At 44.2% G+C, this 21,632-nt stretch overlaps 1 protein-coding gene across 3 annotated transcripts in view; it reads right to left on the bottom strand.

Moving 5' to 3' along the window:
* The window catches only part of LOC137382618 (sodium- and chloride-dependent GABA transporter 1-like), a 158,137-nt gene extending 136,720 nt beyond the window's left edge, over positions 1 to 21,417 (bottom strand). For 2 of the 3 annotated variants that reach the window (XM_068054793.1, XM_068054794.1), the window contains exons 1-2: positions 21,100 to 21,417; positions 12,390 to 13,505 (exon numbers count right to left, since the gene is read on the bottom strand). In XM_068054793.1, the coding sequence (XP_067910894.1) occupies positions 12,390 to 12,441 (52 nt within the window). In that variant the 5' untranslated portion in view covers positions 12,442 to 13,505; positions 21,100 to 21,417. The remainder of the gene's footprint in view (positions 1 to 12,389; positions 13,506 to 21,099) is intronic. The other variant, XM_068054791.1, reaches the window with a different exon arrangement.
* Positions 21,418 to 21,632: the final 215 nt, after the last annotated feature.

Below are 21,632 nucleotides of genomic sequence, written 5' to 3'. Positions count from 1 at the left end.
TTTTTTGATTGGGAACAATTTGGCTTCCTACTTCCAATTTCTCTCGTTTTTCTGTGGGTAAAATTCCAGATGCTAGCACTCAAATTTCTGTGACGGCCAGGTGAGAAAGGTGTCTAGGGATCTCTTTCAGCCTTCACCTAGTCTTATTGTAAGAGGATTTAATTTTTAAACACAGTGTTTTGAGCACCCCCTTGATGAATCCTTGTTCACCGCTTTCCAATTATAAGGCAAAGAAACCAGCACACCAGGTTTTCTCAGGTTTAAAAAAGTTAAATTTTATTAAACTTAACCTCTAATTCAGTTAACCCCTACAGATACACGCCACGCCCCACGCTAGCAATCATATGCAAATAGAGATAGAAAAGAGAAGAAAAATAGAGGTTTGAGGCAATACCAGAAGAGTTTCTTGTTACTGTGCTTCGTGCTCACTATAGTCTTTTTGTAGGTAGTACTTGCTTTTTGTTGGGGCCCAGTATTCTACTTAAACCTTGTTCACTGTAGGAGACTTTTCTCTCTTAGTTCATGTGTCCTAGAGTCATAGAGTTATACAGCACAGAAACAGGCCCTTCGGGCCAACACGTCTGCGCCAACCATCAAGCACCCATCCAATCTAATCCCATTTTCCCGCACTTGGCCCGTAGACTTGTATGTTGTGGCGTTTCAAGTGCTCATCTAAATACTTCTTAAATATTGTGAGGGTTCCTGCCTCTACCACCTCTTCAGGCAGTGTATTCCAGATTTCAACCACCCTCTGGGTGAAAACATTTTTCCTCAACTCCCCTCTAAACCTCCTGCCCCTTACCTTAAATCTATGCCCCTTGGTTATTGACCCTTCCACTAAGGGAAACAGTTTCTTCCTATCTATCCTATCAATGCCCCTCATAATTTTGTATACCTCAATTAGGTTCCCCCTCAGCCTTCTCTGCTCCAAGGAAAACAACCCCAGCCTATGTGTCTTCAATGGATCTTCACTTCCATGAGAAAGGTATGGGAGCAGACAGGAGAGAAGTCTTTTCAGTTCCGGAGCAAACAGCTTTCTCAGTTCCAAAACTCAGTGGCAAGTTCAAATTCAAAAAACTCCAGCCAGTTAGTCATCTGACTAAACTGGGCTGACCACGTCTGTTTGTGTATTCGGCCATCTTAGCAGTTAACCTGGAATGCTAGCCTCTCCACCGGCAAAGTCTGGTAATCAAAAGTCCATTGTGAATTAAATTAGAGCAGGGAGTGGCTCCTTTGTCCGTTCCAGGTACTGTCTGTTTCTATGTAAATGTCTTTCCAGTCAGGGGCTTGGCAACCCCTTGTAATAGGTCTTCTTTTCTTCCCAGCAGCAATTTTAAGTTTTAATGTTCATGTGGTGAAATAATGTGTGCCTCATTTTTGGCAGGTGGGGGCCTGCATGACACTATCTTCAGAGGGTCACATGACATCTGTGAATGATCTTTGCTTTGGTCTCATGGTTTTGGCACCAGCCAAATTTTTGGAATAGGGTCATAGAATCACAAAATCTTACAGCACAGAAGGTGGCCATATGGCCCATCATGTCTGTCAGAGCTCTTTGAAAGAGCTATCCAATTTTCAAAGTTACAACTGACTCTGCTTTCCTATCCTTGCAGGCGGTGTGTTTCAGATCACACCAGCCCAGATTTTGCAGACAGCAGCAAAGCCACAATTCAATCTGCCTCCATCATCCTCTCAGGCAATGCATTCCATATCCTAATCAATCGCTGTGTAAAAAAAAAAAAATTCTCATGTCGTCTTTGGTCCTCTGGTGCTCTAACCCCTCTGCCAAAGGGAACAATTTCTACTCTATCTATCTATTCTATAGATCTATCTATCCTGTTTAGATCCTTCGTCATTTTGAACACCTCCATCAAATCTCCTCTCAACCTTCTCTTCTCCAAGGAGAATAACCCCAGATTCTCCAATCTAGCCCCATAACTGATGTCCCTCAACCCTGGAACAATTATCGTAAATCATTTCTGCACCCTCTTTAAAACCTTCATTCACTTCCTAAAATGCGGTGCCCAGAATTGAACACAATACTCCAGTTGAGGCCAAACCACTGTTTATAAAGTAAAAGCAAAATACCGCAGATGCTGGAAATCTGAAATAAAGCCAAAAAAGTACAGGAAATACTCAGCCAGTCCAACAGCATCTTTGGAGAGAGAAGCAGAGTTAATGTTTCAGGTCAGTGACTCTTCATCAGAACTGGCAAAGGTTAGAAATGTAATAGGTTTTAAACAAATAAAGCAGGGGTGGGGCAAAAGAGAACAAATGGGAAGGTGTTGATAGAACAGAGGGTCACAGAGAATAACTGACCAGAAGGGAATGTTAATGGTGTGGTGAAAGACAAACTGTTAGTGCAGAGAGGGTGTTAAATGACGGAATAATGAACAGCTCTGGCTAAAATCCCAAACATGTAAAAAAACAGTGGGCAGGCACATATGTAGAACAGCTTTGTGATCAGGTGAGACGGTGCTTCTGGAGAGAGGTCCAGTTTGTACATGTGGCGGCGCATGGCACTGAGTGTGGATCTCAGGATGTGGCAAGAACAGCAGTCCAAGGAACGTTGTATTTCTCGGAGACACCTGTAATCCTGGGTGGATTCAAAACATGAAGGATGAAACTTCAGTTGGAATCCACGTGGAATAAGTCGGAGCCAGAGACAGTCACTGAGGAAGGAGAGATGACTGTTCACTGTTTATAAAGGCTCATCATAATTTCCTTGCTTTTGTACTCTATGCCTCTATTTATAAAGCCCAAAGATCCCATATGCCTTTTTCACTACTTTCTCAACCTGCCCTGCCGTCTTCAATGATTTCCTCTATCAAAACCCTTCATAATTTTAACTTCCCCTTAGCCTCTTGGCTCCAACAAGAACAATCCCAGCTTCTATAATTTCTCCACATAACTGCAGTCCTTCATGCCTTGTACCATTTTAGTAAAGCTCCTCTGCACCTTCTTCAAGGCCTTGACATCCTTTCTAAAGTGTGGTGCGCAGAACTGGACACAATACTCCAGCTGTGTCTTCTGTTTACTAAATGCATTAATCATTTGGTTAGAGGGAGTGGCATGCAAACACTATTAAAATAAGGATGCATAGGAAATAATTGAGTAACAAGGGAAACTGCAAGGGGATGTTGACAATATGATGGGCAAGCAAAAAAATTGCAGATGGAATTCAATGTCAGGAAATCTGGTGATTCTTTTTGGTTAAATAAAAATTAAATTATTCCAGTGGGGAAGGGTGGATGTTGTGGAAAACAGGGATTTTGACATTTAGATTTACAAGGCATTTAAAGCAGTACCTAAAGTGAATACGACAGTTCAAAAAAAAGTTTGTAGAATACTGAGTTTTATGGTGAGGTTGAATAAGGTCAAGATGTAATGATGAATCCATATAAAACTTTAGTAAGAGTGTACAATTTGGAGTTCCATACTACAGGAAGGATATTGAGACAATCGAGAGGGTATAGCACAAATTCACTAGGATGCTGTCTGGTATGAGGAAATACAGATATGAAAGAAAACTTGGTGCTGTTCTCATTAGAACAGAGGAGATAATGGGGATGATTTGATAAAACGTACTTAAAATTATAAGAGAGAATTATTGAATGAAATGGACTCTTTCCAGTGTTTGACTCATGTACAAAATGGTACATAGAAGATTAAAATGTAAAAGATAACAAAACATGGGAGAAATCCACTTAAAAAAAAACTAAAAAAAAAGGTTATGAGGTTATCAGAATTAGTGACTGAAACAGAGCCCATGTCAACATGTAAGTATAGGTTAGACAGGTGGCTGAAGAAAAGGGGGATTGAGCCTTACAGGGAAAGCATAGGCACTGGGATTAAGAATACTGCTGATGTGGAGCATAAACACCAACCTGGATTTATTGGCCTGAACAGCCTTTTTCCATGTTGTGATTTGTATGTCATTCTGTAAGTGTGTGTGGTGTTCTGGGATAAACAAATGCACTCCAATATATTGCACCAAATTGTGTTGTCAAATAGGATATGGTAAATTCCAGAGATGCCCCAGCAGCCAGGCATTGGGTTAGGCAGTGAGGATTTCTCATGAGAAGTCAGCGAATAGTTCAGCTTCCTGGCACAGTGCCATGGGCAGTGAAGGCTTGACACAAATCAGCTTCTAGCTCCTCAGTCAGGGAACATTTGCACTGACAAGAAGTCAAGGAGGTGGAAGCTAAGAATTAAAAAGTTACGTCTATTAATATCAATTTTCAAATAGATGGGGCAGGTAAATAAATTTACCAGAATACATCAACAATAATGATATTCCTCCACAGTCAGAAACAGTCAGGAGTCCCCATTGTCTGTGGTATTGGAATAAAACTGTGTTTGCGGGGACAGCAATGATTAAAAACAAACTTTATCCAAGTTGTTTTTAAATATTATTAAAATATCAGAGCAAGTGCACTACTCTCTTAATCACTAACCTATCAGGCCCACCGATGGACCCTGCAGAGAGGAATGACCCATTTTTTCTGTGCCTTTAACAGGACCCAAGAAAAAAAGGTCAGGCCTAGGTCATTGGTGCTGTGAACTTCATCTGCTTCATATTGATAATGTTACATAGTGCAGCACAGAAACGGACCATTCGGCCAAACAGGTCCATGTTGGTGTTAATGCTCCACATGAGCCTCCTCCCAACCTGATCAACATATCCTTCTATTCCTTTCTCAGTGTCATGTGTCCTCTCTCTGGGTAGTTTCTCCTGAATTCCCTATTGGATTTATTGATAACTATTTTATATTTATAGCCCCTAGTTGTGGTCTCACTCAAGTGAGAACATCTATATTAAACCTGTTGGAGGGACTACAAATTTATCGACACCATACTAGCAAAGACACCTTTGAACTCCCTCACAGCAATTTTAAAGCAAAAAAAAATAAAGGGGAGGGAACAAAGAACTACATTAAAAAAGGTACAGATTTCTCCCTTTAGAACACTGAGCATCACATGGCCATAGACTTCACCATTAATTACCTTTTTGGATCAATGCAACTTTAGTGTGCAAAAGCAAAATACTGCAATTGCTGGAATTCTGAAATAACAGAAAATGCTGGAAATACTCAGCAGGTCAGGCAGCATCTGCGAGAAGAGAAATAGTGTTAATGGGCTGGATTTTGTTCCCAGACTGATGTCAGATTTAGTGGCAGGGCTGGAGAATCAGAACGGCAACGGCTGCCACAGAGCCCAACGCTGGGATTGCCGGGCCTAATCTTCCCAGTGGCAGCGAGGCTCTGTGGCGACACCTCCGCCACTCTGTGATGGGTCCCTGGTTTAAGTATTTAAATTACATGTTTGCGTTAAATTAAAATCTAATCCGTAGCGATCTTACCTTCAGTTCCTGATCTTCAGCATGACGGGCGGCACTCGTGCACCTTCACCTTTCCCGTCCAGGGAAAGCTGGCTCCACCAAGGTGGGGAAGGGGTCAACTCTGCACTTTACTGAACTATCTGCAGGACTGGCAGCCTTTTAAAAATGGCACGAGCATCTGCTTCCGCATCGCCATTGCCACCCCCGCCATGTGATTGGGAGCGGGGGTGGGGGGGGGGGGGGGGGGGGGGAGAAAACGGTGGCCGTGAATATGTAAAGTGCCCACCCGCCGCAGAATTAGGGCAGCATGTGTGCGGTGCGAGACGGCCGTCATTTTCTGCACCCACCCCGGTAGCAGGACTACAAAATCCAGCCCAATGTTTCAGGTCAAGAAGCTTTCATATGACATCTCAGATGAAGGTCCTCGACCAGAAATGTTGACTTGGTTTCTCTTTGCACAGATGCTACCAAACCTATTAATTATTGTGTCACAGGTGCACAGAAAAAGCACACAGGTGTAATTAAGGTAGCAAAGCCCGACTAGTTGGTACTGGCGTTTATATGTTGTTCTATCATACTCATCTCTGCTTTTCAGCACGTCTTTCCAATATTCATACAGAGTGAGCATGTACCTCTGAGAATTCTCCTTTTAATATTGTTACGACCAGATGAGAAAGAGGTCTAGGGTTCCCTTTCAGCTTTCACCTGGTCTTACTGGAACAGGGTTTAATTTTAAACATACTGTGTTTTAGCTCCCCCTTGGTGAATCCTTGTTCACCGCTTTCCAATTATAAGGCAAAAGAAACCAGTACAAACAGGCTTTCTCAGGTTTAAAGAAGAAAAGTTGAAATTTTATTAAACTTAAACTCCAATTCGGTTAACGCCTACGAATACACGACGCACCCACGCTAGCACACATACGCGATACACACATGCAGATAGGGACAGAAAGAGAAGAAAAATGAAGTGGGAAAGTTTGAGGCAATCTCTGAAGAGGATTTTTTGTTATTGTGCTTCGCGCTCGCTGTAGAGTCCTTGATTGTAGGTAGATTTCGCTTTTCGTTGGGGCCCAGTATTCTTCTTAAACCTTTTTCACTGTAGGAGACTTTTCTCTCTTGGGGTTTATGTGTTCTTAGTGGGTTTTGGAGTTCCTTGAGAAAGAGATGGGAGCAGACAGGAGAGGCTGTGGCGAGCCAGCCAGGAGAGGTCCTTTCAATCCAGGAGCAAATGGCTTTCTGCAGACTCAGTTCAAACTGTACAATTCAGGAAAAAACACAGACTGCCAAGCAGGTTGGTCATGTGACTAACTGCTTTGACCACGTCTGTTTATGGATTGTATTGGGGCGGGGGATAACTCCTTTGCTCCAAGCACTGTCTGTTAATATGCAAAAATGTCCTTCCAGCCAGGGGCCTGGCAACCCCTTGTCACAGGCCTTCTCTTCTTTCCAGCAATAATTCAAAATGTAATGTCCATGTGGCAAAATTAATGTGCCTCATTCATGGCTGGTGGGGGCTTGCATGGCAATATTCCAAATGAATGGACATCTGAACAGTATCCTACAAGGGCAAGGTGCAGGTTGTCGCAACAATGAATGGCTGCATTATAAAATGCACATTACACCTCTCAGTGCATTTAGTCAGCTATTCAGATTCCTTTAAGAATTAAATTGTTTTTAAAGTTTAAAAGTAGATGAGATGACTGGCAGTAATTCAATTAAGTAACTCAACTTCCAAGATAAGTAGCTGAAACTTTTCTTTCATTAAACAACTATAAGACAAATATTCTTGGCTTCTCCCCTGTAGAATGGGAAGAGATGTGGGTACAGCCTATAAACACCAGCACCAACTAGTTGGGCTGAATGGCCTGTTTGTGCTGTATATTCTATGCAAAATCATGAAGAGCTTTGATACAGTAAATAAGGAAAAACTGATTTCAGTGGCAGAAGGGTAGGTAACCAGAGTGCACAGATTTAAAATAATTGTGAAAAGAACCAGTGGTGACATGGCAAAATAAGTTTTTATACAGCGACTTGTGATCTGGAATGCACTGCCTGAAGAGTGATGGAAGCAGATTGAATGATATCTTTCAAAACTTTGCAGAACTTTGAAGTACCTTACTCAGAAATATAGGAGCACTGGATGCCACATCCCGCACTCTCTGGTTTCAGCTATTAAATACTTGAACAGGAACCAACTCTCCCAATTATCAGTGTTTTTATACCTTACGTTAATATATATCCCATAGCATTGCTCATGGCAAGCTGGATGCTGCATTTGAAAGAAGGGGAACTCGGTGATAAATAAACAGGTAAATCAAGTTAAAATTGAAGTGCAATACCATTAACTGCAGGGAACCCAGTGGACCACAAAATAAAAAAAAGCTTACCTGCAGTATCACCCAAAGGAACAGACCTGGAAGACAGAGCTCAGAGGAACAGCAGCATCATTCAGTGTTGGAAGGACTGAATGTAATGCACAATGCATTAGTCAGCTGATAACCAATGTGTTTAAACTAAACTGCATCATGAAGGCCATGAATTGTTAAATCCTGAAGTTAATTGCACTAAGTTCACAGTTTGAGATAGGCTTGTAAATTTCTGCCTTCAGATTGGAAGAAGCCAGTATGTAAAGAACTCTCTCCTTGATGGGTTGGAAATGTAACGGACAGATGGCAGACCAGAAATAAAAGATTTGAACATTTCCTGTCCATTTCATGCCTGATATTGCCTCCAATGGACAGAAAAGTATGCTTGCTGCTCCTCCAAACTGTGCCTCAAGTCTTTTTTGCTAGATCTGTAACCTCCTCCAGCCCTACCACCCTTTGAGAGCTCTGCACTCCTCCAATACCGGCCTCTTGAGCACCCCCAATTTTAATTGCTCCACCATTGGTAGCCGTGCCTTCAGCTGCCAAATCCCTGAGCTCTGGAATTCCCTCTTTTGAGGCACTCCTTAAACTTTACCTCTTTTTGTTGAAGTCATCTACCCGAATATCTCCAAATCTGGCTTGGTGCCAAATTCTTTTTGATCATGCTCCTGTGAAGCACTTTGGCATGTTTTACTACATTAAAAGGTGCTATATAAATATAAATTGTTGTCACACTGTTGGCTACCATGCATGTTTTATACTTTTTTTAAAAAAAAGGATTTATAGCCTCAGGCCTCTCTTCTTGCCATCCTGATCTTTAACCGTCCCACTCTATTGGCATCCTGCACTGCTGGGCCTTTCGCAAGATTTTCATGTCCATTTCCTGGCAAGCACCCCAGGGCTTCAGTTTTCCACCAGAACATAGTTCCTCATAGCTTTCTATACACTACCCATCCTACATGTGTTTTCTTTCAAAGAAAAATATACATGGGACTCCTGCCTGTTCTCATCCCCATGACCCTCTATTCCCATCTCCACTCCCAACTCATGCCCCTATGAACTTCATCTTCTGTTGAGCTGCTCACTTCTCTAGCTTCCTGATGCAAACTGGAAAACCAACTATTTACAATTGTTTACTGCCGACTAAGTAATATAATAAACCACTTTAAAAAGCAGCCATTTTTAAGGCATTTCAACCAACTTCGGTTTTCCAATTTAACCAGTGCTTGACCAGTGACTGGTGCTTGACCAGTACACCTGCTTTGGAGATCTACTCAGACATGAGGTTTAGGTGAGGACATCACAGGTCACATTTGTGTAGAAACAAGGATTTTGTTCATTGATTGAAGACTCTTGCACAAGGCAATTAATTAATTATGGACTAAATACATATAGTAATTTTAGGATTGATCAATTTGTGCTTTTTTTTTTAAACTATTCATTTGTAAGTAAAGACAGCTTAGGTTGTTTTAGTCTGTAAATCTTTGTTTTGCATCGTTACTGTTACAAGGATTTTTTTTTTTAATGAAAAGTTAAAATTCTATGTTTTTAAAATTCTGTGTGTCTGGAGGTTTCAGTTTCATTTCTGAAATTTTAAAAATCCAGAGTGTTTGGACAAAAAGCAGGCATTTTGAAATTTGATTCTGACCTGCCTGGAGATCAGAATAAGAGCCAGAAAAAGTATTACCTCTCTGTAAAGAACCCCTGCATGAAGTGGTACTGTTGCCTCCTGCATTTTTAAGAAACCCTGAATGCTTGCAGAAATCTTGTCTCTTTAAAAAAGACTTTTGCTTCGAATGCATAACAGAGCTGACACCTGTTGCTACACCCCGATGGAAGACCTATGTGAAGCCTGCCGCAGTTAAATTTCCTTGATCGCCTACCCAGCACAGACTGTTCATCAACTGCACCTGGAAAGACTTCGAGTGGCATCCAACTATTCAACTTTGGGACACCTCGCCAAACCGAAAAACTTCCTTCCAGATCATGATAGAATAAGTTTTTTATTATTCCTTTCATTCCTATGAAACAGCTGTGAACCCGAATCCTTTTATCCCCACCCCCCTCCTGGTTAACCAGTTTTGGATGTATATGTGTGTGTATGAGGGCTAGAGAACACAAGGAGCTTTAATATCTCAATTCGTATATATATTTACTTCATTATTGGTTAAGACTTGGCTTATAATAAACAGTTAATTTTTGTTGTTGATTAAAGAAACCTGGTTGGTGTGTTTTATTCTGGGGACAAGTAGAGTATCTAATTGGCTGTTTAGGGAAAATTTGATATGTTGTGACCCGTGGAGAAGTGGGGCTCAATTAACAGTGCACGCCTCCCGCCTCGGTTGTTACATCATCTAGCAGCTATTTAAACGGCAATTTGCTAGCTTAGCAAAATCTACATTAAAAGGCAGTAAGCAGATTACTACTAGTAAGAAAACTGCCGATCCCTTTTGCTATTCTTCAGGGTGAAGCAGGAAGGCATGAAATATAACCAATTCTGACACCGAGTAATCCACTTTTGTGGTGGTAGATGCACTTAATTTTGAAAAGCAACAAAAGATTATTGTACAAACAATATTCATGCCCATTTTCTCCTCTCCCTTTCTAAAAATGCTAACTTCTTCTACCGTGTCAGCTACCTCCATATAGGCCTGCACAGTCCTCGGTGGGTGGCCTCCTCCTGCTACCCTCCTGGCAAAGGACCTCTCACCTCTCCCTTATGGCCTCCTTGAGGACCTCCAAGTCCGCATCTGCGAATCGAGAGGCTGCCCTGCCCGGACCTCTGGCTCTCTTGGGACATTCTGCAAGCTGAAGGTGAAGCAGTGAAATGGCAGCCAAAGTATTCAAAAAGGGGAGACAGAAAGCAGGAAACTACAGGCCAGTTAGCACATCAGGGCAGGTGATGATTTCCCCTGGTGGGGGGGGGGGGGTGTGGGGGTGCGGGTTTGGGACCCAGAAATAGTCCTGACTTCCACTTCCTGGCCCTGGAAGGAAAATTCTGCACCAGATGTTTGATCAGAGCAAGGGTTCTGAACAGCTTCCTTGCTTCAGTATTTGATGCAGTTATCTTCAAGTCCAAGGGCTAAAGAAAGACTTAAATGCAGTAGGTGCATTATTGGCTTTAATATCCACTGCTACATATGGCTTGATCATCACCAGCAATATTGCACCTCCCTCTCTACAGATTTGAAGCACTGGCTATATGTGCCAGTCCTGGCTCAGCGTTAGCACTCTTGCCTCTGAATCAGAAGGCTGTGTGTTCAAATTGCACTCCAGAGACGAGAGCAAAAACTTTAGGCTGATGTTCAAGTACGGAACTGAGGGAGTGCTGCACTGTTAGAGATGCTGTCTTTTGGATCAAATGTTAAACAGAGGCCCTGTGTGTCCCCTCAGGTGAACGTAAAAGATCCCATGGCACGATCATGAAGAATTGCGGCAGAGCTCTTCCCTGTTATCCGGCCAATATTTATCCCTGAACTAACATCACTAAAACAGATTATCTGATTATATCATTACAGTTTGTGGGATCTCACTGTGTGGAAATTGACTTTTGCTACATGTACACACAATTCTTTCCATTTTTAGAATGGCCATCTCTACCCTCCTCAATAAAACACAGTCCAAATCCCTTTATCTTCTCCAACTACCACCCCAATTTGTAATCTTCCCTTCCACACCAAGATTCCCTAAAACATTGTCCCTTGCACATCTGTGTTATGAACGTTTCCATTTTTTTGTGTTCAAAATTTGAGAATTTATATTTTAAAATTGACTGCGTGGGTTTTTGCCGGGTGCTCCGGTTTCCCCCCACAGCCAAAGACTTGCAGATTGGTAGGTAAATTGGCCATTATAAATTGCCCCTAGTATAGGTAGGTGGTAGGGGAATATAGGGACAGGTGGGGGATGTGGTAGGAATATGGGAATAGTATAAAATGGGTGGTTGATGGTCGGCACAGATTCGGTGGGCCGAAGGGCCTGTTACAGTGCTGTATCTCTAAATAAATAAATAAATAAATGGATTCCATAAATGCTGGAAATGTAAACAGTTACTGGAAGATTTGGACTGAGAGTGAACTGTAAACAGTTGCTGGAAGGCACCGGTTTTCAAATAAAAACCCAGCAGGGGTTGTTTTGACTTGGAGAGATGTTTACAAAGAAGTGACAAGCCAAGATTTGTAGATGTCATGAGACTGGACTTCTGGAAAAGTTTTTGTTTCAATTTGAACTGTTAAAAAAGCCAGTTGCTTCTTGACCTGTCAGCAGAAGACAGCTCATCTCTGTCTCTTGAAAAGAAATCCTGTATCTTCAGTGTTTCAGATTCCTATTTCCTCCTGTATTTGAAGAAAGCCTGCACGGTTAAAGAACTGGCATGTCAAATGTATGGAACTGAAACCTTGTTGCTGCCTTCCTCACTGTAAGACTTATTTGGAGCCTTCTGTAAGTGGGAAAATTTAAGTATATGTTGTGACCTGTGGAGAAGTGGGACTAGAATAAAAAGAGTGCACCCCTCCCGCCTCAGTCATAACACCTGAAGCTCAATTCTCCCACTATTCCACCATCAAGTCCCTTCAGCCAAGGTTCCATTGAGACTGCCCCGATCAAAATCCTAGTCCTTGGCAAATACAAAACATTATCTTCTGCCCTTGATCTAGCTGCACCATTTAACATTCAAATCACACTAACCTCCTCTACTGCCTCTCTTCTGTGAGGCAGGATCACCACCACCCTGGTCCATTCCTTACTGTCTCAGCACACTTCAACTCCAGCAATGGAAATTTTCCTGCCCCTATATGGTCATCTCTGGTGTGCCCAAAGGCGTTATCCTTTTAGTCACTTACACAGGCTGCTTTGTCCTGGATGGTGTTGAGTTTCCTGAGTGTTGTTGCAACCGCACTCATCCAGGCAACTGCAGAATATTCAATCACCTTCTTTGTATCAAAAAAGCTTCACGTTTCCTGTTTTAGCCTTCTTAAATTGGCAAGCCTCACGTTTCTTAAGTTAAGAAGGGAAAACATCACTGTACTGTGTACAATATTGGTCTCTTTATTTAAGGAAAGATGTAAACTGGAAGCAGTTCAGAGAAGGTTTACTCGACTAATACCTGGAATGGGCGAACTGTCTTATGAGCAAAGATTGGACAGGCTGGGCTTGTATCTGCTGGAATATAGAAGAGCAAGAGGCGACTTGATTGAAACATAAAAGACCCTGAGGGGTCTTGACAGGGTGAATGGGAAAGGATGTTCCCCCTTGCGGGAGAATCTAGGACTAAGGGTCACTGTTTAAAAATAAGGGGTCACCTGTTTAAAACAGAGATGAGGAGAAACTTTTTCTCTTAGACAGACATGAGTCTTTGGAACTCTCTTCCTTAATAGGCAGTCGAAGCAGAGTCTTTAAATATTTTTAAGGCAGAGGTAGATACAGTCTTGATAAGCAACGGGGTGAAAGGTTATTTGGGGCGGGGGGTGGTGGGGGGGGGGTTAGGTGGGAATGTGGAGTTGAGGTTACAATCAGATCAGCCATGATCTTATTGAATGGCGGAGCAGGCTCACGGGGACAAGTGGCCTACTCCTGTTTCTAGTTTGTATGTTCTTAAATTCCCAACTTCAAACAACAAAGATTTCAAAACCAAGTAGCTTCACAAAATGCATAACCAATTAGTGGGTGAACCAGATTCTGATCTCTTTCCAGAGAGAATTCAAAAGTAGAGTGTAAATAGCTCTTGCCATGTGATATAAAGTTTGATTCTGGAATAGTAACCATTGCCGGAAAAGTTTTCCATTTAACCTTGCGAGCAAAGCCCTGGAATATAAGGAAAAATAATCAGGGCATAGAAATAGGAATCCTTAAGATTGCTAAGCTGCTGGTGAAAGTTAGTAAATACATTCAACTCCTGATGCACTAAAAACAAAATCAATAATTTGAATTAAAGCAATGTCAATAATAAGCAAAGTGGGAACTTAGTGCTAAAATGCTGAATGATCAGATAATTTGAATTAAACATCTTTGAATTAAAGAACAGATTGTAGATGCACAGGAAAGGTTAACAGCTAAACCACTGGTAGTAGCAGTGATGAGAGTTACTTGAGGTGCTGAATTGGGAACACCACACAACATGCTTTTTTTCCCCTTCCCTCCCAGAATGTCTCCATTCATTCAAGTTGACAGTTCAATGATTTCAACCTGGCTTTTTGCCTCTGTGGCATTTGAACCCTGGATGGTATGTGTTGAAGCATCACAGCTGTTTGTCTGCTTGCATACTTTCTCAGCTAGAGACTGTGGAGAATGATCAGGAATTCCGAGCAGTTCATATCTAATTTTTCTACTGTTAACTCTAACACCCACTCCACCCAGGTTAATGAATAAACCGGAACTGTGGGAAGTATTAGCATTGTGCCTTGGTTGAACTTGATTGGTTATGCCTGCAGAGCCACTATATGCTGGGACTTGAGCAAAGATTGAAGGCGGCAGTGCCCATTCTCAGCAGGGTTAACAATTTACATTCCAGGCAGAATGGTGGGTGACTAGTGTCCAGTGACACCTCCTACTTACCTGCGTTGGCTCCACACTGGAGGACACAAAGTTGCCCAAAGCCACGTCCTATATTTCAACATTGTATCAACAGAAATATAGAAAATTTACAACACATAAAAGGAGGCCATTCAGCCCATCAAATCCAGGGCCACCAGTAAAGAGCTATACAATGTTACGACCAGGTGAGAAATGTAACTAGGGGTCTTTTACGGTCTTCACCTGGTCTTATTGTAACAGAGTTTGATTTTTAAACACAGTTTTGAGCTCCCCGCCTTGGTGAGTCCTTATTCACAGCTTTCAAATTATAAGGCAAAGAAATGAGTACGTCAGGTTTTCTCAGGTTTAAAGAAAAAAAGTGAAATTTATTACACCTTAAAAACTTAAACTCTAATTCAGTTAACACCTACGGATACACACCATGCCCCATACTAGCATGCATATGCGATATGCACATGCAAACAGAGACAGAAAAAAGAAAAAAAGAAAATGGAGAGATTTGAGGCAATCGCTGAAGAGGGTTTTTTTATTTACTGTGCTTCGGACTCGCTATAGGGACCTTGATTGTAGGTAGTCTTGCTTTTCGTTGGGGCCCAGTATTCTTCTTAAACCTTGTTCATTGTAGGAGACTTTGCTCTCTTGGGGCTCATTTGTCTTCAATGGTTTCCAAAGCTGGTGAGAGCGAGACGAGAGCAGTCAGGAGAGATGTTCTCAGTCCTGGAGCTAACAGCCTTCTGATTTCAAATTCCTTGTTGGAAGTGCAAATTCAAAAAACTCCAACAGTCAGTCATGTGACCCAAACTGGTCCAACCACATCAGTTTGTGTATTCAGCCATCTTAGAAGTTAACCTGGAATGCTAGCCATTCCACCTTCAATGTCTAGTAATCTTGCTCTACGGCAGCGAGGCCTGGACAACGTATGCCAGCCAAGAGCGACGTCTCAATTCATTCCATCTTCGCTGCCTTCGGAGAATACTTGGCATCAGGTGGCAGGACTATATCTCCAACACAGAAGTCCTTGAATCGGCCAACACCCCCAGCTTATACACACTACTGAGTCAGCGGCGCTTGAGATGGCTTGGCCATGTGAGCCGCATGGAAGATGGCAGGATCCCCAAAGACACATTGTACAGCGAGCTCGCCACTGGTATCAGACCCACCGGCCGTCCATGTCTCCGCTATAAAGACGTCTGCAAACGCGACATGAAATCGTGTGACATTGATCACAAGTCGTGGGAGTCAGTTGCCAGCATTCGCCAGAGCTGGCGGGCAGCCATAAAGACAGGGCTAAATTGTGGCGAGTCGAAGAGACTTAGCAGTTGGCAGGAAAAAAGACAGAGGCGCAAGGGGAGAGCCAACTGTGCAACAGCCCCGACAAACAAATTTCTCTGCAGCACCTGTGGAAGAGCCTGTCACTCCAGGCGCTGCTTCACAAACCACTGACCACCTCCAGGCGCGTATCCATTGTCTCTCGAGATAAGGAGGCCCAAAAGAAAAAAAAAAGTCTAGTAATCAAAGTCCATTGTGGATTACATTGGAGCAGGGAATAGCCCCTTTGTCCTTTGAAGTACTGTCTGTTGATATGCTAATGTCTCTCTCCAGTAAATTCTCCAATGGTTTTTAAAAACCAAGTTCTTTCTTCATCTCCAACAGTCCAAAATCAATGTTCATGTGGCAAAATTAATTTTCCTCAATCTTGGCAGATGGGGGCTTGCTTGACAAAAGCCTAACCTCACTTTCGAGCTCTTGGTCCATACCATAAGAATGAAACCGGACAGACCAACCGGCATCGCCCTAGGGACCAGAAACGACAACGGCAAACCCAGCCCTGTCGACCCTGCAAAGTCCTCCTTACTAACATCTGGGGGCTTGTGCCAAAGTTGGGAGAGCTGTCCCACAGAGTAGTCAAGCAACAGCCTGACTTAGTCATACTCACGGAATCATACCAGACACTGCAATCACTATCCCTGGGTACGTCCTGTCCCACCGGCAGGACAGACCCAGCAGAGGTGGTGGGACAGTGGTCTACAGTAGGGAGGGAGTTGCCCTGGGAGTCCTCAACATTGACTCCGGACCCCATGAAGTCTCATGGCATCAGGTCAAACATAGGCAGGTAACCTCCTACTGATTACCACCTACTGCCCTCCCTCAGCTGATGAGTCAGTACTCCTCCATGTTGAACAGCACTTGGAGGAAGGACTGAGGGCAGCAAGGGCACAAAATGTACTCTAGGTGGAGGACTTCAATGTCCATCACCAAGTGGCTCGGTAGCACCACTACTGACCGAGCACTACAGGACATAGCTGCTAGAAAGCGTCTGCGGCAGGTGGGGGGGGGGGGAACCAACATGGAGGGAAAAACATACTTGACCTTTTCCTCAATTTGCCTGCCGCAGATGCACCTGTCCATGACTGCATTGGTAGGAGTGACCACCGCACAGTCCTTGTGGAGACGAAGTCCCTCGTTCTCATTGAGGATACTGTCCATCGTGTTGTGCGGCACTATCACCGTGCTAAATGGGATAGATTTCAAACAGATCTAGCAATGTAAAACTGGGCATCCATGAGGAGCTGAGGGCCATCAGCAGCAGCAGAATTGTACTCAACCACAATCTGTAACCTCATGGCCCAGCATATCCCCCACTCTACCATTACCATCAAGCCAGGAGACCAACCTTGGCTCAAAGAAGAGTGCAGGAGGTCATGCCAGGAGCAGCACCAGGCATACCTCAAAATGAGGTATCAACCTTGTGAAGCTACAACCCAGGACTACTTGCATGCCAAGTTGCATAAGCAACATGCAATAGACAAAGGCTAAGCAATCCCAAAACCAACGGATCAGCTCAAAGCTCTACAGTCCTGCCACATCCAGCCGTGAATGGTGGTGGACAATTAAACAACTAACTGGAGGAGGTGGCTCCACAAATATCCCCATCCTCAATGATGGGGGAGCCCAGCACATCAGTGCAAAAGATAAGGCATTTGCAACAATCTTCAGCCAGAAGTGCCAAGTTGATGATCCATCTCGGCCCCCTCCTGAAGTCCCCAGCATTATAAATGCCAGTCTTCAGCCAATTCACTCCGCATGATATCAAGAAATGACTGAAGGCACTGGATACTGCAAAGGTTATGGGTCCTGACAATATTCCGGCAATAGTACTGAAGATCTGTGCTCCAGAACTTGCCGCACCCCTAGCCAAGCTGTTCCAGTACAGCTACAACACTAGCATCTACCTGGCAATGTGCAAAATTGCCCAAGTCTGTCTTGTACACAAAAAGCAAGACAAGTCCAACCCGGCCAATTACCGCCCCATCAGTCTATTCTCAATTATCAGGAAAGTGATCGAAGGTGTCATTAACAGTGCCATCAAGCAGCACTTGCTCAGTGATACCCAGTTTGGGTTCCGCCAGGGCCACTCAGCACCGGACCTCATTACAGCCTTGGTTCAAACATGGACAAAAGAGCTGAACTCAAGAGGTGAGCCGAGAGTGACTGCCCTTGACATCAAGGCAGCATTTGACAGAGTATGGCACCAAGGAGCCCTAGCAAAACTGGAGTCAATGGGAATCAGGGGGAAACCTCTCTGCTGCTTAGAGTCATACCTCACGCAAAGGAAGATGATTGCAGTTGTTGGAGGTCAATCATCTGAGCTCTAGGACATCACTGCAGGAGTTCCTCAGGGTAGTGTCCTAGGCCCAACCATCTTCAGCTGCTTCATCAATGACCTGGGCGGCATAGTGGCGCAGTGGTTAGCACCGCAGCCTCACAGCTCCAGCGACCCGGGTTCAATTCTGGGTACTGCCTGTGCGGAGTTTGCAAGTTCTCCCTGTGTCTGCGTGGGTTTTCGCCGGGTGCTCCGGTTTCCTCCCACCACCAAAGACTTGCAGGTTGATAGGTAAATTGGCCATTATAAATTGCCCCTAGTATAGGTAGGTGGTAGGGAAATATAGGGACAGGTGGGGATATGGTAGGAATATGGGATTAGTGTAGGATTAGTATAAATGGGTGGTTGATGGTCGGCACAGACTCGGTGGGCCGAAGGGCCTGTTTCAGTGCTGTATCTCTAAATAAAACTAAACCTTCCTTCAATCATGAGGTCAGCAGTGGGGATGTTCGCTGATGATTGCACAATGTTCAGCACCATTCGCGACTCCTCAGATACTGAAGCAGTCCGTGTAGAAATGCAGCACGACTTGGACAATATCAGGCTTGGGCTGATAAGTGGCAAGTAACATTTGCGCCACACAAGTGCCAGGCAATGACCAACAAGAGAGAATCTAACTCTCTCCCCTTGACATTCAATGGCATTACCATTGCTGAATCCCCCACTATCAACATCCTAGGGGCTACCATTCTGAACTGGAATAGCCATATAAATACCGTGGCTACAAGAGCAGGTCAGAGGCTAGGAATCCTGCGGCAAGTAACTCACCTCCTGACTCCCCAAAGCCTGTCCACCAGCTACAAAGCACAAGTCAGGAGTGTGATGGAATACTCCCCACTTGCCTGGATAGGTGCAGCTCCAACACTCAAGAAGCTCGACACCATCCAGTACAAAGCAGCCCACTTGACTGGCACACCATCCACAAACATTCACTCCCTCCACCACCGATGCACAGTGGCAGCAGTGTGTACCATCTACAAGATGCAGTGCAGCAATGCACCAAAGCTCCTTAGACAGCACCTTCCAAAACCCACGACCTCTACCACCTCGAAGGACAAGAGCAGCAGATGCATGGGAACACCACCACCTGCAAGTTCCCCTCCAAGTCACACACCATCCTGACTTGGAACTATATCGCCGTTCCTCCACTCTCACTGGGTCAAAATCCTGGTACTCCCTTCCTAACAGCACTGTGGGTGTACCTTCCTCACATGGACTGCAACTGTTCAAGAAGGCAGCTCACCACCACCTTGCCAAGGGCAATTAGGGATGGGAAATAAATGCTGGCATAGCCAGTGACGCCCACATCCCATGAATGAATTTTAAAAAACCATAGAGGTTACATGCTCAGATGCCTATCCTAGCACTTCTTAAAACAAAGTGATTCCTGACAACGCAGCCGGCCGCTGACGTCATCACACTGCGCCAAGATGCCCACGTGGGCTCCTGCTCTCTGCGTGTGTGCGGCGTTCCGACTTGCCAGGACTGGTTAGCGCATGCGCCGACAACCTCGTCACTTAACGTGTACATCTTCATGCAACGCGCCTTTAGGTAATCATACAGCCAGCACATTGCACTCTTCAGAATTTGAAGCAGGATCGCTGCCTTGAAAATGTCAGCCTTGGCAGACAACAGTTGAACAAATTTTACAATCCTGATTTTAACTCCTGCATTCTGATCAATTTCCCAGGCTACCCGCAAATCAGGAGCCAAATGCACCAACAAACGAACCCAGTTTGTTGATCAGTTAACAGACACAAAGTGAGTGTTGTTACGGTGAGCTGAATGGTGACACATTCTGTATTGCACCCCTGCAGCAGGAGTGGGTTAGCAAAGTAAAACATAGTGATGGCCAGCTCAACACTGCATGGGCCAGAGCCGAGGAGGTTTCTTATCACCTCGTTGGGGCAGCGATACAAATTGGACACAAACATAGCTAGAGATTTCCTCATCCGCCTGCCATCCTGATCAGTCAGCAAAACACACTCTTTTACAGTTAATATCAGGTCAACTTTTTTTCTATACACGTCATGTCTCTAGTGCCAAGTCATTCTTGATTGAAGAGGAACTGATCATTTGATATTTACTATACAGTCTACTCGAAGCACACTAACAAATTGGAATTTGCTTAAGAGATGAGAGATAAAACTCCAACCAACCACCACAAAAGACCAGGCAAAGAACATATTTATCATCCCACCATTGGCAGCCATGCCTTCAGCTGCCTAGGCCCTAAGCTCTAGGACTTTATTGCGAGGTTATGCATCAGTTATACAGGGCATTGGTAAGACCACATCTGGAGTAGTGTACAGTATTGGTCTCTTTATTTAAGGACAGATGTAAATGCGTTGGGAGCAATTCAGAGAAGGTTTACTCGACTAATACCTGGAATGGGCGGGTTGTCCTATGAAGAAACGTTGGACAGACTAGGCTTGTATCGTTTGAGTTCAGACGAGTAAGAGGCAACTTGATTGAAACATATAAATCCTGAGGGGTCTTGACAGGGTGGATGTGGAAAGGATGTTTCCTCTTGTGGGAGAATCTATAATCTAGAACTGGGGGGGTCACTATTTAAAAATAAGGGGTCGCCCATTTAAGACAGAGATGAGGAGAAATTTTTTCTCTGAGGGTCATGCGTCTTTGGAACTCTCTCCCTCAAAGGGTGGCGGAAGCAGAGTCTTTGAATATGTTTAAGGCAGAGGTAGATAGATTCTTGATAAGCAAGGCGATGAAAAGTTATCGGGGGTAGGCGGGAATGTGGATTTGAGGTGACAATCAGATCAGCCATGATCTTACTGAATGGCAGAGCAGGCTTGAGGGGCCTACTCCTGCTGCTAATTCGTAGGTTTGTATGTTCAGGGTATTTCCCACTAACATTTAAAGCACCAATTGTGGCAAAGGGCAACATCAGGCCAGACCAAGTCTGAGAATCATATCCTGTAACTCTGGGTTCCTGTACATTCTCCTCAGCACTCTAATCAGCAGCTGATAACTCCTCAAAATCCTACACCTGTAGACTTATCTCCCCCTCCTTTAAAACACAATTCAAACGCCTGAGGCTCCCAACGTGGTTTTGCTCTTCCAATCTTGCTCAAATGTCCCTGGGTTTAGGCGCTATAGAGAAGTATAGGTTCTCTCCCACCCCACCCCACCCCAGCACACAGAGTGTTTATCCGCTTACCCCCGGCTTCTCTTGCTTACCTCCCCCGCTCCTGTAACACAGATACGGGAATCTCCAGACGTTTCCCAGCCCCACTGCATTGCCGACACAGACCAGCGTGAACTCCAGCTGGCGGCTCCAGCTCTCTCTGCCACGCCGGGGGGTCGAGGGCGAGCAGCGCAGCTCTTTAGACGGAGCCCCGTTCCCCTTGCCCGGCTCCAGTCTCATTTCCTCCGCTGCCGCCACCATGCCCCCCTCGCCCATGTTCTCAGCCCCATGACCCATTTGTGTACGTGCTCAATCCGAATGAAATAAGCAGCAGCCACAAGCCGCGTGAACTGAGCCGCTGGTTGTAACTGCGTTTTATTCATTGATTCCCTGTGTCAGCCCCCCCCCCCCTTTCAGACTCACTCACAATTCGTCAACACTTCATGGCCAGCCTGCCCCTCCCTCACTATCCATATATAAGCCTCTATCCTGCTTCCGCCGTTCCAAGTGACCTTGTGCTTATTTTTTTAAAAATTACATGATGCCCTGTTGTAATTTCTTTCCATAATGTTAATAAGCTAACAAT

Source organism: Heterodontus francisci, chromosome 23 (assembly GCF_036365525.1).
Source record: "Heterodontus francisci isolate sHetFra1 chromosome 23, sHetFra1.hap1, whole genome shotgun sequence".
In the NCBI taxonomy this organism is placed as follows: domain Eukaryota; kingdom Metazoa; phylum Chordata; class Chondrichthyes; order Heterodontiformes; family Heterodontidae; genus Heterodontus; species Heterodontus francisci.
This window is presented reverse-complemented; position numbering and strand designations above follow the sequence as displayed.